Below are 18,131 nucleotides of genomic sequence, written 5' to 3'. Positions count from 1 at the left end.
CAAAACTGCCTGAATCTATGTCACTGGCACATTCAGCGGAGCTCCCCTCTGCCCATGGGGGAGGCAGGCTGGGGGGGACATCGGGTGCTGCTGTCCCACAGCCCTGGGGACCCCACGATGTCCTCAGCTCTGCAGCACCCCAGGAGCAGGGCAGCAAGGCACTGCCAGCCCCGTGCAGCTTCCCTCCCGTGCAGCAGCCGCTCTCCTTTCCCCTGCTGCATGGAGCAAGGCTGCAAGCTGCGCCGGGACTGAAATGTAACCGGGCTGCTACAGGTGTCTCCACACACACGCCATGATTTTTACCTTCTGCTTAAACCCTTCCAGCTCATTTTGTTCTGGGCTTCAGTTCAGGGAAGTTTTGATAGCGGTGAGCAGCTCGGTGCTCGAGCCAGGGAGAAGCAGAGGGGTGGGAGGTGTCCCCACAGCCCGGCTCTCCTCCGCGGCCAGGTGCCCCGAGGCAGCACCGCGGGTGCACCGATGCCAAATTCGCCACTTGGTTGCTGGGTGCTGCCTCTCCTGTGAGCATGTTGGCAGTAGAGGAGCCCCAGCACCTCCTCTCCTCTCTTGCCCCCCAGGAGCGCGGTGCAGGAGCTGGTCCTGCCGCGCCGCCGGGCGCCCCGGGGCTGCCGTGCGGTGGCGGGGCTGGAGGGATGCTCGCAGGCGGCCCTGCAGCGCAGCGCCTGCATCAGGAAGACCTTTGCCAGCAGCTTGGCGGCCGTGAGGAAGAGGTCGGTGTGCGCCCAGCTCAAGCTGCAGGCGGTGAGTGGGGCACGGGGGCACCACGGGGCTTGTGGGCTGGGGGCTTTGCCGCACTGAGACCCAAACACACAGGGAAAAGGGTGCCGCGAGCTCTGTGCCCTGCTGGGCTCTTGGCCAGGGATGCTGCTCTGGTCTCAGGTGGCCAGCGAGCCCCCCAGCACCGCTGCTGCTCAGAGAGGGAAGCGAATTGTAAAGCAGATTACAGGCACACCTTGCTGTGCCCCTGCTTAATCCTGTTAAGGGCTCAGGCGGGCGGACTGGCCCCACAACCTGGTCATGCACCAGCCTCCCGTTGATCTCAGCCATAACTGGGAGACTAAATTCTCTCGAGTGTCCTGACTCTGCCTGGAAAACCCCAACCCTGGCAGCAATTAGGCCATTTAGTAACTTTTTGTAGCCCGTCAGCCGAAAACTTGAGGCATGGGGAGGAAGGGTCCCACTCAGCCTCTGTGCCTGGAGCTGCTGCCCCCAGTACGCACACAACTTTTGGCACTGAGATAACTCCCTGAGCTGCCCGGACACCCTGCAGCAGGTGCACAGGAGCGATCACCCACTGACACACGTGCTGCCCCTTCGCCCCGTGCCCCCCCCAACCCCACTGACCTCTGCTTGTCCCCCAGGACGCGCTCACCAGCCTGCTGCGGCGCTCCCAGCTGCACTTCATCCACTGCCTTGTCCCGGGAGCGGCAGCGGACGGGGGGGACCCGTTGGCCCTGGACATGCCGTCCCTGCGAGCCCAGCTGGGGGGCACCCAGCTCCTGGATGCCCTGCGCCTCCGCCGCACCGGTACGGCCCTGTCCTGCTCCGTGCGGGGGGGACACTCCATCAGATCCCATATTTGTACCCCCTTAAGCACATCTGTGGCACTTTTCCCACTGCCTCCACCCTGCCCTCCCCGTGAGGGTTTTGCTGTGCTCAGGGCAGCTCCCCGAGTCCATGTCCCCACCGGGAGCCCCCCATTTGCTGTGCCGCAGAGCCCCTGCAGCCCGTTCCCTCGCCAACCCTACAAACCTCCCCCGGCTCGTGCGTCCCCCCCAGCGGTGTCTGCCTGTCCCCAGGGTACGCGGACCGCATGCTCCTCACCCAGTTCCGACGGCGCTTCCAGGTGCTGGCTCCGGCCGTGATGAAGAAGCACACGTCTGCCTACGAGGTGCCGGATGAGAGCAAGGTGCGTCCTGGGCTGGGGGCATGGGGCTGAGAGCCCCATCCTGGGCTCTGCCGGAGCTCTCCGAGTTCTCCCCGGTGCTGCCAGGGCTGTGTCTGCCCCCAGGAGCCATCCCTGGAGCTCGCAGCTCTCCCCAGGCAGGATGGGTCAGGGCAGTGTCTCCCTGCCCTGGGGCAGGGGCTGTTTCGCAGTTCCCTGCCTGGCTCAGCCACTCCTTGGGGCTGATATTGTGCCTTGGGCTGCTGTTGGGGCTGTAGGGTCACTGCCTACAGGTCTGCTGAGCTCCAGCTCTCCCCACAGCCATGGGTACTGGTCCTTTAGTCCCCAGCCAGCACTGCAGGACCCGCTGGGGTGGGGGCACCCACCTGGAGCTGCTGGGGAGCTGCCACATGCAGAGCACACCAGGGGGTTCTTACCCATAAGACTGTCCCCAGGAGCTGGGGATGGAGCAAAGCCGCCTTCAGCAGGGCTCAGGGCAGCTTGCCAGCTTTTGCCATGCTGCTGAGAAATGGTCTGAAGGTCCAGGAACACGAGGAAAGAACCTGTGCATTCACCTGGGGGCTGCCAGGGCTGCCTGCGGCCAGGACCGAGCTCTGTGGGCAGGGGGCAGTGAGGGGGCTGCAGAGCTCCCTGCTCCCCAGCACCCTTCCTCGTGTGGCTGCAGGCAGGGGCTGTGAGCCTCGCTCCGCTCTCGGTCCCAGCCTTGCTCCCCCCCAGGGCCAGGTTTCTGCAGCAGCAGTAATCATTCCTAGCGTGGGCTGCATTTGCCAGGGTTATTGCACCGTGGAGAGGACTTGGAGAAATCAGCCTGGAAATGAAGCCTATTATTGCTTCTTTTTAATACCCAGGAGCAAACGGCTTTGAAAATCCTGCTGGCTCAGGGCTGGTGGGTGCCTTGGTCGTCTCCTGCCCTGGCTGTGTGCCTGGCAGATCTTATTTTGCAGGGCAGGGCACGAGCTGTGGGACTAGAGGCATGTGCAGAGGGCAGGATGAGTGCGTTTCAGTGGCCCCGTGTGGCTGCACTCCATCCCTCACCCTGGTTCCCCAAAACTGGATGGCTGAGGACAAGCTGGGCATTATCCCTGGGGACCCAGTAAGCTTGGGGCACATGAGGTTCCCTGGGACTGGGCATCACCTGGCTACGTGTACCTGCTCGGGGTGGCTCCTTGCTGCCCATGAAATCTGAAAGCCAAAGTATCTCAGGAATGAAGGGGAAGATCTGCCAGCTTTACGAGTTCCATAATGAACTTGTAGCGAAGTCTTGGGAGAACTGACCCTGCCCTGTAACAGCCTCTGGGTGAGCAGCTGAGCGCCCAGAGCCAGGCAGAGCTGAGAGGAGATGAATTCTACATGGGCACGTGCTCCGTTGTGCAAACGGCTACAGAGCGTGTGCAAATTCAGTAAAGATCTCAGGATTTAATAAGACGAGTCTGACAGATGGAAAAGGTCAATATTGTTATTAAACACGGCAAGAGGTGAGGGTGGATGCTCTGGGCCCCACAGACTTGCCCTGTCCCATGGCTGCTTGCTGCAGGACGGGGTGCTTGCATGCAGCTCCATGACCTGTTCCTTCCCCACAGGCCATAGAGGAGCTCTTCCAGGCACTGGATCTGGAGAAGAAAAGCGTGGCGATAGGACGCAGCCAGGTACGGTGGCCACCCGCTCCTCCTCCCTTGCTGTCAGGGTGTGCAGTGCAGCCAGCCCTGGGGCAGGCACTGCTGGCTGCCCGCAGCCTCCCGAGGTGGAGAAAAAACATTTCTGTGCTGCAGAGCTTCCCTCCGAGCCCCTGTGGGCTGGGAAACAAAGCCCTGCCAAAAAACGGAGCGGGAAGCTCCTAATTTGATGGCATTACCTGGGTAAATTCTGTGCCTGGTTCCCAAATCCCAGCCCCTCCTGGCATTTCCGTACCTAACTACCTCTGATGTCTCATGGAGGTAAACAGGGCTTGGGAAGCTCCTGGTCTTTGGTGGTTTGGGTTAAAACTGGGCAGCTGCAGGTGCAGGAGTTGTCACAGCAACGGTGTTTGAACTTAAAATTGATAATCTCAGAGCAAAATTAATTTTGTATGCATGCTTGCCTTCAGCTCTCGGAGTCTATAAAGAAGGAATTCATGAAACGGTTCTGTGGAGCAAAATAACTTGCTTTTATCCTACATGGTGCAGTTTGCAATTATCTCTTCTATGAATCCCTTGTACTTAATCAATAGCACGATAGCAGCTCCAGTCACATCTTGTTATATAGGAGTTGGTTTTGCCATCACTTTGAGCATTGATTTTGTACTAGCTTCTAAAACTCACTGGCTTGTGAAGTTAATACAGACATTAATGAGGCAATCAAATAGGTGGTGAAGCAATCATAGCATTATCTCAAAAAAGTGAGCTTCCTTGGGATTGTTCTTTGATTCAATTTGGTGTCTCTGAAATGCAGCTCTTTAGGTGTGCCACCAGGTTCCCAAATGCAGTTCATTTTTATCGAAGCTGCGTTATGCAAATGGCTCACGGGGTTTGGCAGTGGCTGCTCACACACCCCGAGAGCTTCGCCAGGCAACGACCGAGAAGCATCGTAGGCTCTGGGAGATCTGTAGCGGACTAAATTCAATGGCATCAGCAAATCCATGTTGTTTGTGCTGAGTTTCCAACAAGTTCAGATAAAGAAAATGACGTGGCTAGTTTTGTTTTTCCCGTTGTACACCGCCACCTTTGCTGTTATCTGTGTGCACATGTGTACGTGTTGGGAACGGCGTCACAGCAGAGGAACCGATGTCACCCACACAGCACGTGGGAGAAGTGCCGTGTCCCAGAGGAAAAGCTTCGGGGGCTTGCAGCACCTTGCAGTGCTGGATGCTGATGTCAAAGCAGGGCAGAGAAGAGGCAGGGACGGGGAGAGCAAGGCCCAGTCCTGAAGGGTGCTGGGCAGCCAGGTCCCCCAGCCCTGTGCTCCGCTGCTGCCGGCGGGGGTCTCGGAGCCCCTGCTGGGTGCACAAAGTCCTCTGCTTGCTGTTAGGTGTTCCTGAAGGCGGGCGTGATGCCCAGGCTGGAGAAGCAGCGCGACAAGCTGATAGCCCAGAAGATAATCCTCCTCCAGGCCGCCTGCAAGGGCTTCCTCAGCCGCCAGAAGTTCAAGAGGCTGAAGGTATCCATCCCCTGGGCTGTCACACCCCGTGCCCACTGAAACCCAGGCTTGGACCGCTGCCTGTGTGCAGTGCTGCTGTGACACAGCCCAGGGCATCCCGGTGGGGCTGGGCACAGCCCTGGGAGCTCAGCAGGCTGCTCCTTTGATACCGTTCCCTGCCCTGATGCTGTCCCTTAGGGATCCGAGCCCCTCGTCCCTGTGCCCCAGCCTGGCCCTTCCCCGTGCCTGCTGTGGCTCGGGGGGGTCACTGCTGGCTGTGTCCCCCGCAGGTCCAGCGCCTCGCTGCCCGCTGCATCCACAAGAACCTGCAGCTCTTCCAGGCCGTCAGGCACTGGCCCTGGTGGCAGCTCCTGAGCCGCGTGCGGCCCTTGCTCAGCGTCAGCCTGGCGGAGCAGCAGCTCCGGGCAAAAGAGGTAAGCACCACGCGGTGGGATGGGATGGAAAGGGAGAGCATGGGACAGGGTTGGGTGGGATGCTCTAGGAGCTCTGCCTTGAGATCTTGGACAGCTTGCTGGGGCTGGGTCTGCTGAGCTGAGTGCCTGGAGATGATGGATGAGCTGAGCACCCAAGCTCGATGCAGGGGATTGTGCTCTGTGCTATCAGCAGAGCTGTGCCTGCTTCCACCTGGGATGGAAATGGTGCTGGGAGACCTCCCTGGGCATCTTCTGAAGGTTCAAACCCACCTGGTAGCCCCCAGGCCCCACTGCCCGCTCACCTCGGGTTTATCACATCTCTGCACAGCCCCGGCCATCCAAGCAGGGCAGCGCTGCCACGAGCGGCGATCCCAGCGGTTACGGCCGGGCTGCCTGAAGAGGACCCGCAGCGAACGCTGTGCCTCGGCAGTTGCTGCCTCTGATAGCCTGCCAGGGCTGCAGGAGCACTTGATGAGCAAGATTCAGACGTTTGGATGCTTGTCCAAGCTTTTGAGGCTGGCTCCTTTCTCATGAAATGTGCTCTGTACGGAGACCAAAGCTGACATTCCCTCCAACGAAATTCGTGTCAGGAGCTGTAGTCCCAGCGATTTGCAGTGTGCAGCCTTCAAAGCTGCCTGGTAAATTTTCTTAATAAGGCAGCTATGTCTCTCCCACTTATTTTTAACAGAAAACAAGACATTCATAACTGAACTGAGGCTGCTGGAGCTCTCAGTGTGTGTTTCCTTGCAATCTTACCTAGGAGGAGCTGGCGGCGCTCAGAAGAAAGCTGGAGAAATCGGAGCAGTCCTGCAGTGAGCTCAGGCAGAACACGGAGAAGCTGGAAAGCAAGGTAGAGCTGAGAAGGTCCTCTGCAGCACCCCAGCTTTCTGGCATTGCGAGTTCAGACTTAGCAGGATGAATATAACCAACAATGCAGGTGCCAAATGCTGCTGCTGTCCGCACAGCTCAGGGAAATGCTGCAGGCTGGGCTCCCCAGCACCGGGTTGTCGGCATTCGGCTGGTGCCATGGTGGCTCTGGACATGCCTTAGTGCTTCATGAAGAGCTCTTTCTTGTTTCTAATTGACAAAAATATTACACAGCCATGGATTTCTTCCAGCCACACGTGTGAAAGGTGCTGGTTTGTTCATGTGTGAAGCCAGCAGCTCCTGGTGGAGGCGAGGTGGCTGTTCCTGGCGCAGCAGTGTCCTTTGCTCCTCATGGCTGCAGAAGTTGCTCAGGGGCTGTTTTTTAATGCTTCTGCAGCCGAGGGCTGTGGAGCTGCAGCAGGGGAGAGCAGTGCAGGAGGGGATCAGGAGCTGCCACCCCCCTGCTGCACCCCGAGCCCCATCCCAGCATGTCCCGGGGGAACCCTCAGCACCTGGCACAGCCGCAGGCATCGGAACCTGAGGAGCTGCCGTGCAAAAGCCATCCCTTCTGCTGACAAAAGGCTATAATTAGAATAGGAAATCACGCCCAGATGTATCACGTTCTCATTATGCTCTCCAGGCAGCAGTCTCGGTGACCTCTGCAGCCACCAGAAGTGGCTCTGTTCAATGGGACGAATGCTGATAATGAGGGGAAAGTGCGCGGGAGAAACATCCCGCGTGTCTCAGGTTACATTGCAGCGTAACAGCCTCGGTCCCCTTTGGATTTACTTGTTTCTATGAGCTGAGGTGCAGTGCTCTGCTCAGCAACAGGAACAGCCCCCACCGAGTGCCCTCTTCTTCAAGGGGGAGCGGCTAACGATGATTTCTCTGTTGCTCTGCGTTAGAGATGCAATTGCACCCCTGGGGCTGGGGCTGCCATGGGAGGCTAACGCTTTGTGGCAGACCTAGAAAACACCAGCTCCCCGGGGAAAGCAAGCCTATTGTGTGTACTTTCTCAAATTAAACTTGGGGGACCTCTGGAGAACTCGTGTAGCATGCCTGCATTGTGAAGTGCCTTAAAATGCTGTTGGATGCGGGGAAAAGAGCATTTGAAGCCTGCGGGTTTCCCCCTGCCCTGCCTCTCTCAGGGATGGACGCGCAGAGCTGGGCTAGCAGGGCAGGCCGTGCTCACGGCTGCTTGCAGAAAGTGCAGCTCATCCTCCCGATTAATAATTCACTCTTTTATTGGTGTGCTTTTTGTTTCGAGCGAAATTTAACGTTAATCAGCTGGAACAGTGCAAAAATCTGGTGAACCACGCAGGCAGCGCAGTGCAGGCAGCGCTGAGCACACTTTGTTGGCTGTTGCCCTTTCCTCATCCGACGGCAGGGCTGGGTTCACACGGGTGGCACTGGACAGGGTGCACCCCATCTCCCCATCTCCCATCTCCCTGAAGGAGAGGCAGCAGCCAAGTGAGAGCTGTCAGGATGCCGGGTCAGTGGGCAGCGGGTGCCCCCCAGGCGGTGTGCCTGGTGCTGCCCAGCCCAGAGCCTTGTTGCCCCCCCCAGATCATCGACCTGACCATGGAGCTGTCGGACGAGCGGCACAAGGGCGATGTCGCCTGCCAGGTGTTGGACGGGGAGCGGGCAGAGAGGCTGCGGGGTGCTCGGGAGCTGCAGGAGCTGCAGGTAGGAGACCCCAGCACCACGATCCCGGCACAGCCTTGCTCTGCCCGAGTGCCCCAGGAGCGGGTTGAGCTGCTCCCTCCTTCCCCGGGCTTCCGCAGAGCAAACACGACCAAGTGCAGAAGAAACTGGAGTCAGTGCAGAAGCAGCTGGAGGAGGCCCAGCAGCTGGTGCAGTTGCGTGAGATGAAGATCAGTGGCTCTGAAGGAGGTAGGGCGTCCCTCTGGGGCCATGCATGCTTCAGGGGGGCAGCCAGGGCCACGGGGACAGCACTGCCACCCCAGTGGGGATGGGATGGGATGGGATGGGATGGGATGGGATGGGATGGGATGGGATGGGATGGGATGGGATGGGATGGGATGCATGCCACACGAGTTGTGGCAGCCCTGGGTGCAGAAGGCAGAGCTCTTGGAGCCCTGTCTGTGCCCCATGGGAGCCACGCTCGGCCCTGAGCAGCGGCACCCGGCGCACCCGGGGCTGTGTTTGCAGAGGACGCGTGGCACGTGCGCTTTGACTGCGCGCAGACCGAGATCGCCTTCCTCCAGAAGCGGCTGGCACAGCTGGAGGAGCGGCTGGGCGCCGAGCTCAGCGCCCGGACGGGGCTTGAGCAAAAGGCAAGTGCTGCCTGGCCGGCCCCAGCTCTCTGGGGGAATTTGGGGCACTCAGGGTCGTACCTCGGAGCAGGGCTGCTGCTGGGCTGGGTGTTGGGGGGCTGAGCCATGGGTCCTGATGCTGATGCAGCTCCTGGGTATGGGATGCGGTTGTGCTTGCATGACCTGTCGCACAAAGAGCTGTTAATGTGAAGAGATGGCAATTCCTGAGCGTTGTGGTGAGGAGACAAAAAGGCAGTGTGCTTCCCTGAGCAGTGGCTGGGATCCCATAGGGGTAAAATAAAGAAATGAGAATTGTTCATGCTACATTAAAAAGTAATGAGAGAAGCCGCCCAGCCTTAGGATCTCGGGTAAAGCAAAACATCCCATTTACTTTCAGATAGTTAGTTTGGAATTACAGGCTTCATTACTGCAAGATTTTGCTTATTTAAAGTCATTCCTTAACGACCTCGTTCCCTGGCTGGCGAGAGCTCTGTGCCTCTCCCTGCCCTGCACACCAGCCCCTAGGGGAAGCTCCCCTTCTGCACGGGAGCGTTTCATCCCAAAACAACCGCCTGGGGAAGAGGTGCCTTGGGGTGGGGGGGTCCAGCTCCAGCTCTGGTCGTGGTGCCAGCCCCGGGACCCACTCACGCACCTCTCCCGCAGCTGGGTGAGGCGCAGGCGGCGTGCAAGGCGGCTCAGGTGGCGGCGCAGCAGCTGCGGCGGCGCTGCAGGCGGCTGGCCTGCGAGCTGGAGGACGCGCGGGCGCTCGCCGAGAGCCAGCAGAGCCGCAACCACGAGCTGGAGAAGAGGCAGAAGAAGTAAGGCCGGTGGGAAGGGGATGGGGGGAGCACGGAAGGGCCAGGAGGGGTGGTGGTGGCGTGGCATCGCACAGAGGTGATGTGCGCTTCTGCGCCCAGGTTCGACCTGCAGCTGGCCCAGGCCCTGGGGGAGTCGGCGTTTGAGAGGAGCCTCCGGGAGAAGGTGACCCAGGAGAACTCCTCCCTCAGGTGGGAGATGGGCAAGCTCCAGCAGAGCCTGGAGGTAAGCGGGGGATGGCCCACTTGCTTCGCATCCCAGTCCAGGAGCAGCTCACAGAGCAAGGCCATCCTCTTTGCAATCACAGCAGAGGCAAAGCCAGCAACATGACTCTGGTCTCTTTTAGCACAGCTATAGGAGGCACCTGATGCCTTTAATAACATTATCCTCTGCTAGGAGAGGCTGTCATGTCTCACAAGCCCCATGCCATGGGGCTGGGGGGCTGTGAGGCCACCCCGGGCAGCACAAGTCACAGCCCAGGGGTGAGGAAAGTGACACCAGGAGCAAAACGGAGAGAGAAGGGGTTGCGCAGAGAGCTGGGGAGGTCGGGGCTGCCCGCTGCTGGCCGGGCTGTTCCTGATGCCACAGCTGGAAACGGTCGGGGTATTGAGAGTGGTGCATGTGTGAGCCCCCCCTGTGTGCTGAGCCCCCCTGTGCTGACCCCCGCTCTGCCCCCGAGCAGCAGAAGCAGGCGGAGGGGGCCAGCCTGGAGCAGCGGGCGGCACAGCTGGCCACCAGGCTGCAGGAGCTCAGCGCCCCCGGTGCCCCGGATGCCCGCGCCGTGCCCGCGCTCCGGCAGCAGCTCTGGGACCTGGAGGCCAGCGCTGCCGAGCAGCAGAAGGAGCTGGAGCGGCAAACAGCCGCTGTCGATCACCTGGAGCAGGTAATGTGGCCCCTATCCGGGCTCGGTGTGCCGGGGATGTTTCTCCCCACGTGGGTGGGTCGAGCTGGAACTCAGGAGTGGGGTGCGACCACGGGCGTGCTCGCCTTTGGGCCTTTCAGCTCCACCAGCGGCTGGAACTGGAGATAGAGCGGATGAAGCAGATCCACCAGAAGGAGCTGGAGGACAAGGATGAGGAGCTGGAGGACGTGCGGCAGTCCTGCCAAAGGAGGGTAGGTCGGTGCTGGGGGGCTCAGGGGGCTCCCTCCTCCCAGGTGAGCAGTGATTGCTGCTTTCCCAGCCCGGCACCAGCCCAGGATGCAGAACCAGGGGCTGGGGCAGCCGGGATCCCCCACGCTGCGGATGGAGCAGGGCCCCGTGGGACGCAGCGCACGCAGGCACCACGTTCCCTGTGAGCAACACCAGCATCACACCAAGGGCACCTCCTGCAGACAGCCAGGGCTTTGTGTTCTGTGATAATGAACAGAAAATAGCCTTTTGACAAGGTCTGAGAAAGCTGCTAGTTCGGCAGCTCGCAAACATGCATTCTGATTTCTCCGAAATCCCCGGGGTGTCAGATTCGGGGCTGCCGTGCTGCGTGGCAACAGCCAGTTCCCATTAGGCCTGGGGCGTACCTGGCTGTCGATAGCAAATTAACGTCGCTGAGGCTTAATGAAGCAGTCCGTGGGGTTTTGCATGTGCTATTTTAGGCGGGCAGAACAAGTCGGGAGGCAAATGAGGCGATCTCTGCTCCTGTGAGCACGTAGGTGTCACCAGCCCCGAGGCCTGGCGGGGCCGTGCTGCTGCGTGGGGCTGCGGCTGGCTGCGATTGCCCCAGGTCTGCCGGGCACTGCCCTCACTGTGGTTCCCGTGCTTACCCCTGCCCCTCTTCAGCTTTCACTGGAGCTCCAGGCTGTGCATTGCACAGGGCTCCTCTCCGGGGTCACCTCTGCCCTTCCCCTCGGACTTTTAGTCGCCCTGTGCAGGGGGCAAGTTATTGCCAGCATCGTTAAGGGAGAGGGGGAGCCCTCGGGGCTGCTCGTGGCTGACAGGGTGTCACTCACCCTTCCTCTGCCTTCCCCTGCATGGCCTGACTATTATTTTCCAAACGAGTAAATGGCCGAGACTCTCTGGAGAGCAGTCACTGTTCCCTGCTCCCTCTCCCTTTCTGCACGCTGCTCTGACCGGGCCTGGGGCCCTCTCCCCGCACAGCTCCGCCAGCTGGAGATGCAGTTGGAGCAGGAGTACGAGGAGAAGCAGACGGTGCTGCATGAGAAGCAGGACCTGGAAGGGCTGGTCGGCACCCTGTGTGAGCAGGTAAGGACGAGGCCGGGCTGCTGCTTTCGCCAGAGTCAAGCTAAGCAGAAGTAGCGCTGGAGCAGCTCCATCTGCCCAGAAAAACAGCTTATCAGAGTCTGCTATTTGCAGAGGAATTCTGCCCCAGACGCATTTGTTGAACAAATCCCTTTTCACTCTCTAATGTGTCCGTGGCAGTGATTGAAGTGAATGTAATGGGAAAAGCGCACACAGCTGCTGCACGATAAATTAGAAAGCAAGGGACCGAGCGCGGCTCCATGGAACAGCATTTACCAGCTTGGGCATCGCCTGGCATCGCTGAGCAGCCGGGCTGGAAGTGTCTGGGGACAGGCAGTGCTTGGGGACGGGGATGGGGACAGGGTCAGCGCTGCCCTCTTGCTGCTCCTGCCCCCGCAGGGGCTCCCTGGGGCTGGTTTCGTGCTGGTGTCCCCTCTCTGTGCTGCGTCGTGAGCCACGTTGCACGTGCAGAGGAGGAGCTGGTTGTGTGGGGCTGGAGTGATGAAATGTGTCTGCTGGCCACTGGCACAGGTGGGCTGGGTGCCACCGAGCCTGGCGCCTGCAGGCGTTCATTAAATGGGGGAACGTGGGAGCTGAAATGAGCAGGGCACTCCCTGCAAACACCATGCGGTGTGACGGGGCCCGGCCGTAACGTCCCACTGATCCTGAGCTTGTAAAATGTTATGGGAGGTGCCGCAATAAATCTTGCAGCAGGGCACATTGCTGCTGCTGCTCCGTGCAGCGCATTTCTCTTGCTCGGTAGAGCAAAACTGAGCTGAGTGAGGAGGAAGCAGAACCCTGCAGTGGGAAGCTGGAGCAGAGCATGGGGCTCAGGACGCACACATCACTGCCCCTGCAGCACCCCCGTGTCCTGCAAAGGGAAGGGGAGAGGGAAGAGAAACCCTGGGTGTTGCTGGAGTGTACGTGGAATATAACCAGCGCCTGGAAAGCAGCTATTGGATTAAACCCCTGCCTTGTAACTTCAAAAAGCAGCAGGCTGGAATGGTGGCAGGCCGAGGCAGAGGCTGGGGTGCCTGCTGTGCCCATTTACAATACAAAATCCATCGCCTGCAATGGCAGCAGACACTGAGCTATGCAGAAAACGATGCTGAACGGCGTCCAAGATATGGTCTATAGGGATGGCAGGGATAAAAGCAAATCTGCTCTGCCGTAGTGTTATTATAAATACTGCCTGACTTACAGCGGACAGTATGCTTCAGAGCAGTTTATTAAAAAAGGAAAAAAAAAAAAGCTGTCCCAGAAAACTAATTAAGGAAATGGAGATGTCAACGATTGCGGGTTTCTGCAAATGCCAGCCAGCTCGGAAACAGGCTGCAAGGTCAAATCCGCACAATTAATTTTAGCCAGTGAACATAAAATAGGAGAACAGGTCTGAAGCGAGAGGAGCTGTGGAACAGAGTAAATGGAAAATGCTCCCACACTTCAATTAGTCTGAAATCAAGCACTGAAACCATGTCCTTGCTTGTTTGGTGTTTTTCTGATTCTTTTATCCTTGTAACCATGGTTGCTCTCTGTTTGAGGGGGGAACGTGGAGGGTTGTTTTTTGTGTTTTTTTTTTTTTTTTTAAGGTGCTTCCTTCTTTCCTTTAAACGGCTTCCGAGTGATGCAGTGACACTGCATTGCCGGGCGATGAGCCTCGGAAATAACCCAGCAGTTATTTTCTGCTGGCACTGCTGGAGATGCACGCACGAGGAGCCGCTGCCTCCCCCCCCCGAAGGCTGCAGCATCGGTTACGCACCTCCGCGGCTGACGGAGGCTCCAGATGCTTTGCGTTAGCGAGGTGTAAATAATTCCTGATGAAGCCTTCCCCACCAGCATGTGGTGGTTTTTTCCCCTTCCCCTGTGGGCTGACTTCCTCATGCCTTCGTCATTGTTTCTCCCACCTACCATTTTCCCTGTAGTTGCAGGTTTTTTTTTTTTTCTGTCTTTGTTTCCCTCATGCAGGGACTTTCACCTTTCCCTGCAGCAGCTCTCAGTGCGCTCCGGGGTCTTCCTCCTCCAGATCCACGGCTGCTGGGGCTGTGGGGTGGGAGGAGCGGCCACGGTGCAACCCTGCTGCTGGCTGTGCTCCCAGCACGGCCACATTTTGGGCTGCTGCCACCGCAGCCTGGCCACATGAAGAGCCCTGGTGCTCAGTGGCTGTGGGGACAGGGCGCTGGTGCTCTGGGGACCTGCGGCTCCTGGAGGATGGGGCAAGCAAACGCCTTCAGAGGAACAGCTTTCTGGTAGAAAAAATGTGGTGTTTTCCTGTAACCTGACAGTGCTGGTGTTTGCGTAATTTATTTTCTTCCTTGTATTGAAGTATTATTTGATAAAGACGGAAAACTGCCCCATTTATACGTAGATATTTAATATCCTCTTGCAAAATGGATTACCCAAATCCCTCCTGGTTCCCAAGCTGGTGCTTTTGAAAGTTTTATTACGTGGGGCAGGCCTGAGGGTGGTTCTGGCTGGGGACTGAAGCCCTGGCACCGCCGGGCTCACCCTCAGGCTGCTCCTCTCCCTCCAGATCGGCCACCGTGACCTTGATGTGGAGAAGCGGCTGCGGCGAGACCTGCGGCGGACGCGTGCGCTGCTGGCCGATGCGCAGCTGCTGCTGGCTGCCCCCATGGAGCCCGGTGCCGCCAGCGCTGCCGAGCTGGAGCGGCTGCACAGGCAGGTAGGCACCGGGGAGGATTCCAGAGGCACCAGGGCACCCGATCATCGCTGTCCCCTGAGCACGTCCCCGTGGTGCCGCGGGTGGTGTTTGACCAAAGCCTGCGTACCGCGTGGGGATGCTGTCCCAATGCCAAGCTGAGTGTGCAGGTGGGGTGGGCTGGGAGGTGTGAGTGAGCATGACCTCTCCTGCTGGCTTTCACCAGATCCACTATGGAAAAGAGGCAGCAAAGTGGCCCCAGTGTTGGTCAGGGCTGCCCTGTGCTGTCCCTCGCCCCCATGGTGAGCAGTGCAGAGCTTTTGCTCACAGCAGCCCCAGCCCCTCCGGGGATGTCACTGTTGTACCTCGACCCAGGTGAAGCTGGGGCAGATCTCGGGGACCACAGCAGCTCAGGCAAGCAGTGACCTGTGGCACTGTGCACGCTCTGTGCTGCCGCGACGAGTGCCCCTTGTGCCGCCAGGGTCGCCTTGCAGGGAGCACAGCTCTGTAATTAAGCCAACAGCGGTTAAGTATTTTTTCCTTTTCTTAGGCAGCCCTGTTAATTACCTTCTGTTCAGCATGCTTTCTGTCTTCTCACACCGTGATCCGGAGGCCCTGTTTGCAGGACGTGTTGCCATAGAAATGGCTGTAAGGAGGCACAAGCTGCCAGAGCAGGGACCGTGGCTCCCGTGCCAGGCTTTAGGCACGGACACCGCGGGTCCCGTGCTGGGGCAAGCAGGGGGGGCACTGCTGTGCCCTGCGCAGGATGGACAGACACACGGCTGTGGTGCAGCCCGGGAGGAGGTGGCACAGAAGTCCTCATGCCCTCGGTGACGGCAGGGCAGGCGGCGCTCGCCGGCCACGGGCTGGCACGTGCAGAGCGCCAGGGCTGAGCTACTGACGCCAGTCCTCCGAAACCGCACGGCAATTAATCTCCATTGTGCATTACCCCTGGAAACAAACTAATCGGGAGGCATGAGCAATTCCAACAAGACACGAATATAATTGAGATAATAGTTCTGCATAAATAACAGCTGTGAGCTGCAGCTGTTCCCACCTGCACCGGGGAGACGTGGAAGGTGAGCTGGGCGCTGGGGCTGCTGCCATGCCCACGCCTGTGCTGCTGACCGGGACAGCAGGGGCAGGGGGTGGCCACGACCAGGGCACGTCCCTTGTTTGAACTCACAAGTTCTCTCTCAGTCACTACTGAGCTGTTTTGCTCATTGTAACACTCCACTTAACAACGAAGCCCTCAGTATTTCCCAAATCCCACTCCAGATTCGGAGGTGACGCACAGCCCCTGCCTTGCCCTCCCCTGTGCCCTCAGCTGGGCGATTTGTCACCCTCTGACCCGGCGCAGCACCCAGCGCCAGGGCTGCCTGGTGCCGAGGGCACCCTTCTGCTGCCAGCTCCAGCTCCCAGGGCATCGCTGGCCCCGTCTGCTGCTGTGGCACCTCGCAGGCCGTGTGCTGTCCCTGCCTGGTGGCACCTGCCCCACTGCCTTGTGCATTTGGGGAGCGTGGCGGAGAGCCTCGGTACTGGGAGCCTCTCGTGTCTGTGATGCTGCCAAGGCTCTGCATGCATTACCAGTGCCTCATGATTATGCCGTCCCTTACATCTAAATGCTTCCTAATGGCATTCATGATGAGGTTCTCAGAATCCGATACATCCTACCACCAGCCCACAAAGCTCTGCAAGAACGAAAATGTCGCTAAAATGCTACATTTCCGTTAATCAAAACCCATATGGTCTGAAAGTAGAGCATTGTTTCTTAATAAGTCTGAAGCACCCATTTTACGCAGGTATTTAACAGATGGCGTAGCACAACAAACTAATGCTGTTCCATTCATACATTATGCATTTTGGGGAGAGTTTCAGTTTATTCTTCCCAAGTGGGAAAATTCCATTGCATGAAGTGAAAGAGAAGCTGGTATTCAATGGGAGGTCCAGAGATGAGTTTCTCTCTGACTAAACTGTCCGGAGCATTTGTGGAATCAGGGCAGGGGAATGACCAGGTCCAGGGAAAAGCTGGAAAAATGTGCAAAAGCCCTGGGTGCAGAGCTGCTGTGTGAGCTGAGTGCCTGGTGGCACTGGGGGCTCGGTGTGCCGGGGGGCTGCGATGCGCCTGCTGTCCCACGCTGTGGGATTTCCCTGTGCTCGCCACGTGGTGACACAGGGCATGATCTCAGGCGTTTCTGTTTGCTGAAGCACTTAGGGCCATGCTGCTGGTGGTTTTTGGTCTTCCCGTGGCGAGCTCGAGGGCAGAGTGCTGCAGGACACGTGTGTGCAGGATGTGAATGAGAGAATGAAATTCCTGCAGGAGGGGAGCTGGGGGCAGGTGCTGTTGTTGGCCTCGGGGCTCCTTTTGTGGCACAAGCTAGCATTCCCTGGAAATCTCTGACTGTTAATGTCTCCTAGAAGCTGTCGTTTGGGTAATTTCAGTCCCTGCCTCCCGAGCTTTATGCAAAACACAAGTCTCGCCCCAGACTGTTGAGGGAAGTGAACCGAGGGTTGCTCCAGAACTTCATAATCTTCCCGTTTATTTATTTATTTATTTATTTTTAAGGGAGGGAATAGCAAAAGACAGGTGAAACATTCCCTGAGAAAATGGCTTAAAATTGTGGCAGCGTCCTCACCTGCACTTGAGCCCTGCATTCCCTGGACAAACGGGGAGCAGGCAGGGGAAGCGAGCAGCAGGCGGAGGGGTTGAGTTTCCCTTCTGATAAACAAAAGGAACCTGAGTGAGCAAGGCAAGGAACTGCATGTTCAGGTACAACCCACGTAAGTTCCTCCGTCTCAGCGGTGTGTTTGGGGGATGATGCTGCATCTTCCAGCTGTTTCCAGCCCACTTAAGATCATTGTAGTTTTAACGGCTAAGCTATAAAAACCGAGAGCAAGTTCGCATTCATAAATGTGGCATTTCGTGTGTATTTGCAAATGCAATTTATGCTATGTGAAAAGCCCATTTGAAAACTCCCAGTCGTGAATTGCTCTAATCAGGAATTACATGTAATTCACATAATTTTGCAAATTAATGATCCCAGCTCTACCCTGCCAAGGCGGAGGGGGTGTGCGGTGCGTGCCCTACCCGCAGGAAGGGTGCCTGCGTGCGGCCGGGCATGCGGGGAGCTCTCCTCTCGCAGCACTGCGGCTGCTGCCTGGGGAAAGTTTCCATTGTAAAGCAGAACCAGGCGATCTGAGCAGCAGCACAGATCTTAAAAGGCTGAATTTTGGCGTGTGCGAGCAGGGGACACGCTCTGGGGGATGCAGTGCAAACAGGCAGGGTTTCGGCACGCACCGAGGGTTTGTGCAATCATCACCTCCCCCTGTCACAGCTGGAAGAGAGAGAGGCGAGGTGTGCGGAGGCCCAGAGGTGCCAGCAGGCGACAGCCCTGCAGCTGGAGAACCTGCACGCGGAGCTGGAGACCCTCAGCAGAAACAAGACCCTGGTGCGTGGGGCAGGGCAGCGGCGCGGTCCCACCCCCGCGGGATGCCTGGTAGCAATAACCCCAAATCACCCGGCCTCCTTGGTGAACAGCCCCCGGGCCCCTTAATGGGTGGATAAAAGGGCTAAAAGCACGCAGCGTCCCCTCATCTCCCCCTGCAGCTCCACTGGGTTGGGGGAGCCGGGCAGGGGGTGTCGCGGACCCCCCAGTGGGGTGTGTTTTGAGGTGGGTCCCCCCCGCGACTCGAGGCCCCGCTCCGCTCCCGCAGGCGGACGAGCAGCTGTCCCAGCTGCAGCACGAGAGAGCCGACCTCCTGCGGCGTGTCGACGAGGACCAGGAGGATCTGAACGAGCTCATGGCGAAGCACAAGGCCCTGATCGCACAGGTAGGAGCTGCTGGGGGTGGGG

The 18,131-nt window shown here is 58.6% G+C and overlaps 1 protein-coding gene across 2 annotated transcripts in view; it reads left to right on the top strand.

Annotated features, from left to right (window-relative positions):
• MYO18B (myosin XVIIIB) overlaps nt 1–18,131 on the top strand; it is a 56,964-nt gene that overhangs the window by 18,459 nt on the left and 20,374 nt on the right. For both annotated transcript variants that reach the window (XM_082773998.1, XM_082773997.1), the window contains exons 19-36: nt 576–759; nt 1,380–1,545; nt 1,818–1,927; nt 3,505–3,570; nt 4,928–5,056; nt 5,326–5,469; nt 6,230–6,319; nt 7,903–8,022; nt 8,121–8,229; nt 8,509–8,633; nt 9,276–9,430; nt 9,530–9,653; nt 10,111–10,311; nt 10,431–10,541; nt 11,521–11,625; nt 14,153–14,302; nt 17,614–17,727; nt 17,993–18,109. In XM_082773998.1, the coding sequence (XP_082630124.1) occupies nt 576–759; nt 1,380–1,545; nt 1,818–1,927; nt 3,505–3,570; nt 4,928–5,056; nt 5,326–5,469; nt 6,230–6,319; nt 7,903–8,022; nt 8,121–8,229; nt 8,509–8,633; nt 9,276–9,430; nt 9,530–9,653; nt 10,111–10,311; nt 10,431–10,541; nt 11,521–11,625; nt 14,153–14,302; nt 17,614–17,727; nt 17,993–18,109 (2,320 nt within the window). The remainder of the gene's footprint in view (nt 1–575; nt 760–1,379; nt 1,546–1,817; nt 1,928–3,504; nt 3,571–4,927; nt 5,057–5,325; nt 5,470–6,229; nt 6,320–7,902; nt 8,023–8,120; nt 8,230–8,508; nt 8,634–9,275; nt 9,431–9,529; nt 9,654–10,110; nt 10,312–10,430; nt 10,542–11,520; nt 11,626–14,152; nt 14,303–17,613; nt 17,728–17,992; nt 18,110–18,131) is intronic.

This window comes from Aythya marila, assembly GCF_965140915.1.
Source record: "Aythya marila genome assembly, chromosome: 17".
NCBI classification, from domain to species: Eukaryota; Metazoa; Chordata; class Aves; order Anseriformes; family Anatidae; genus Aythya; species Aythya marila.
The sequence above is the reverse complement of the archived record's forward strand: the minus strand, read 5'-3'. Positions and strand labels throughout refer to the sequence as shown.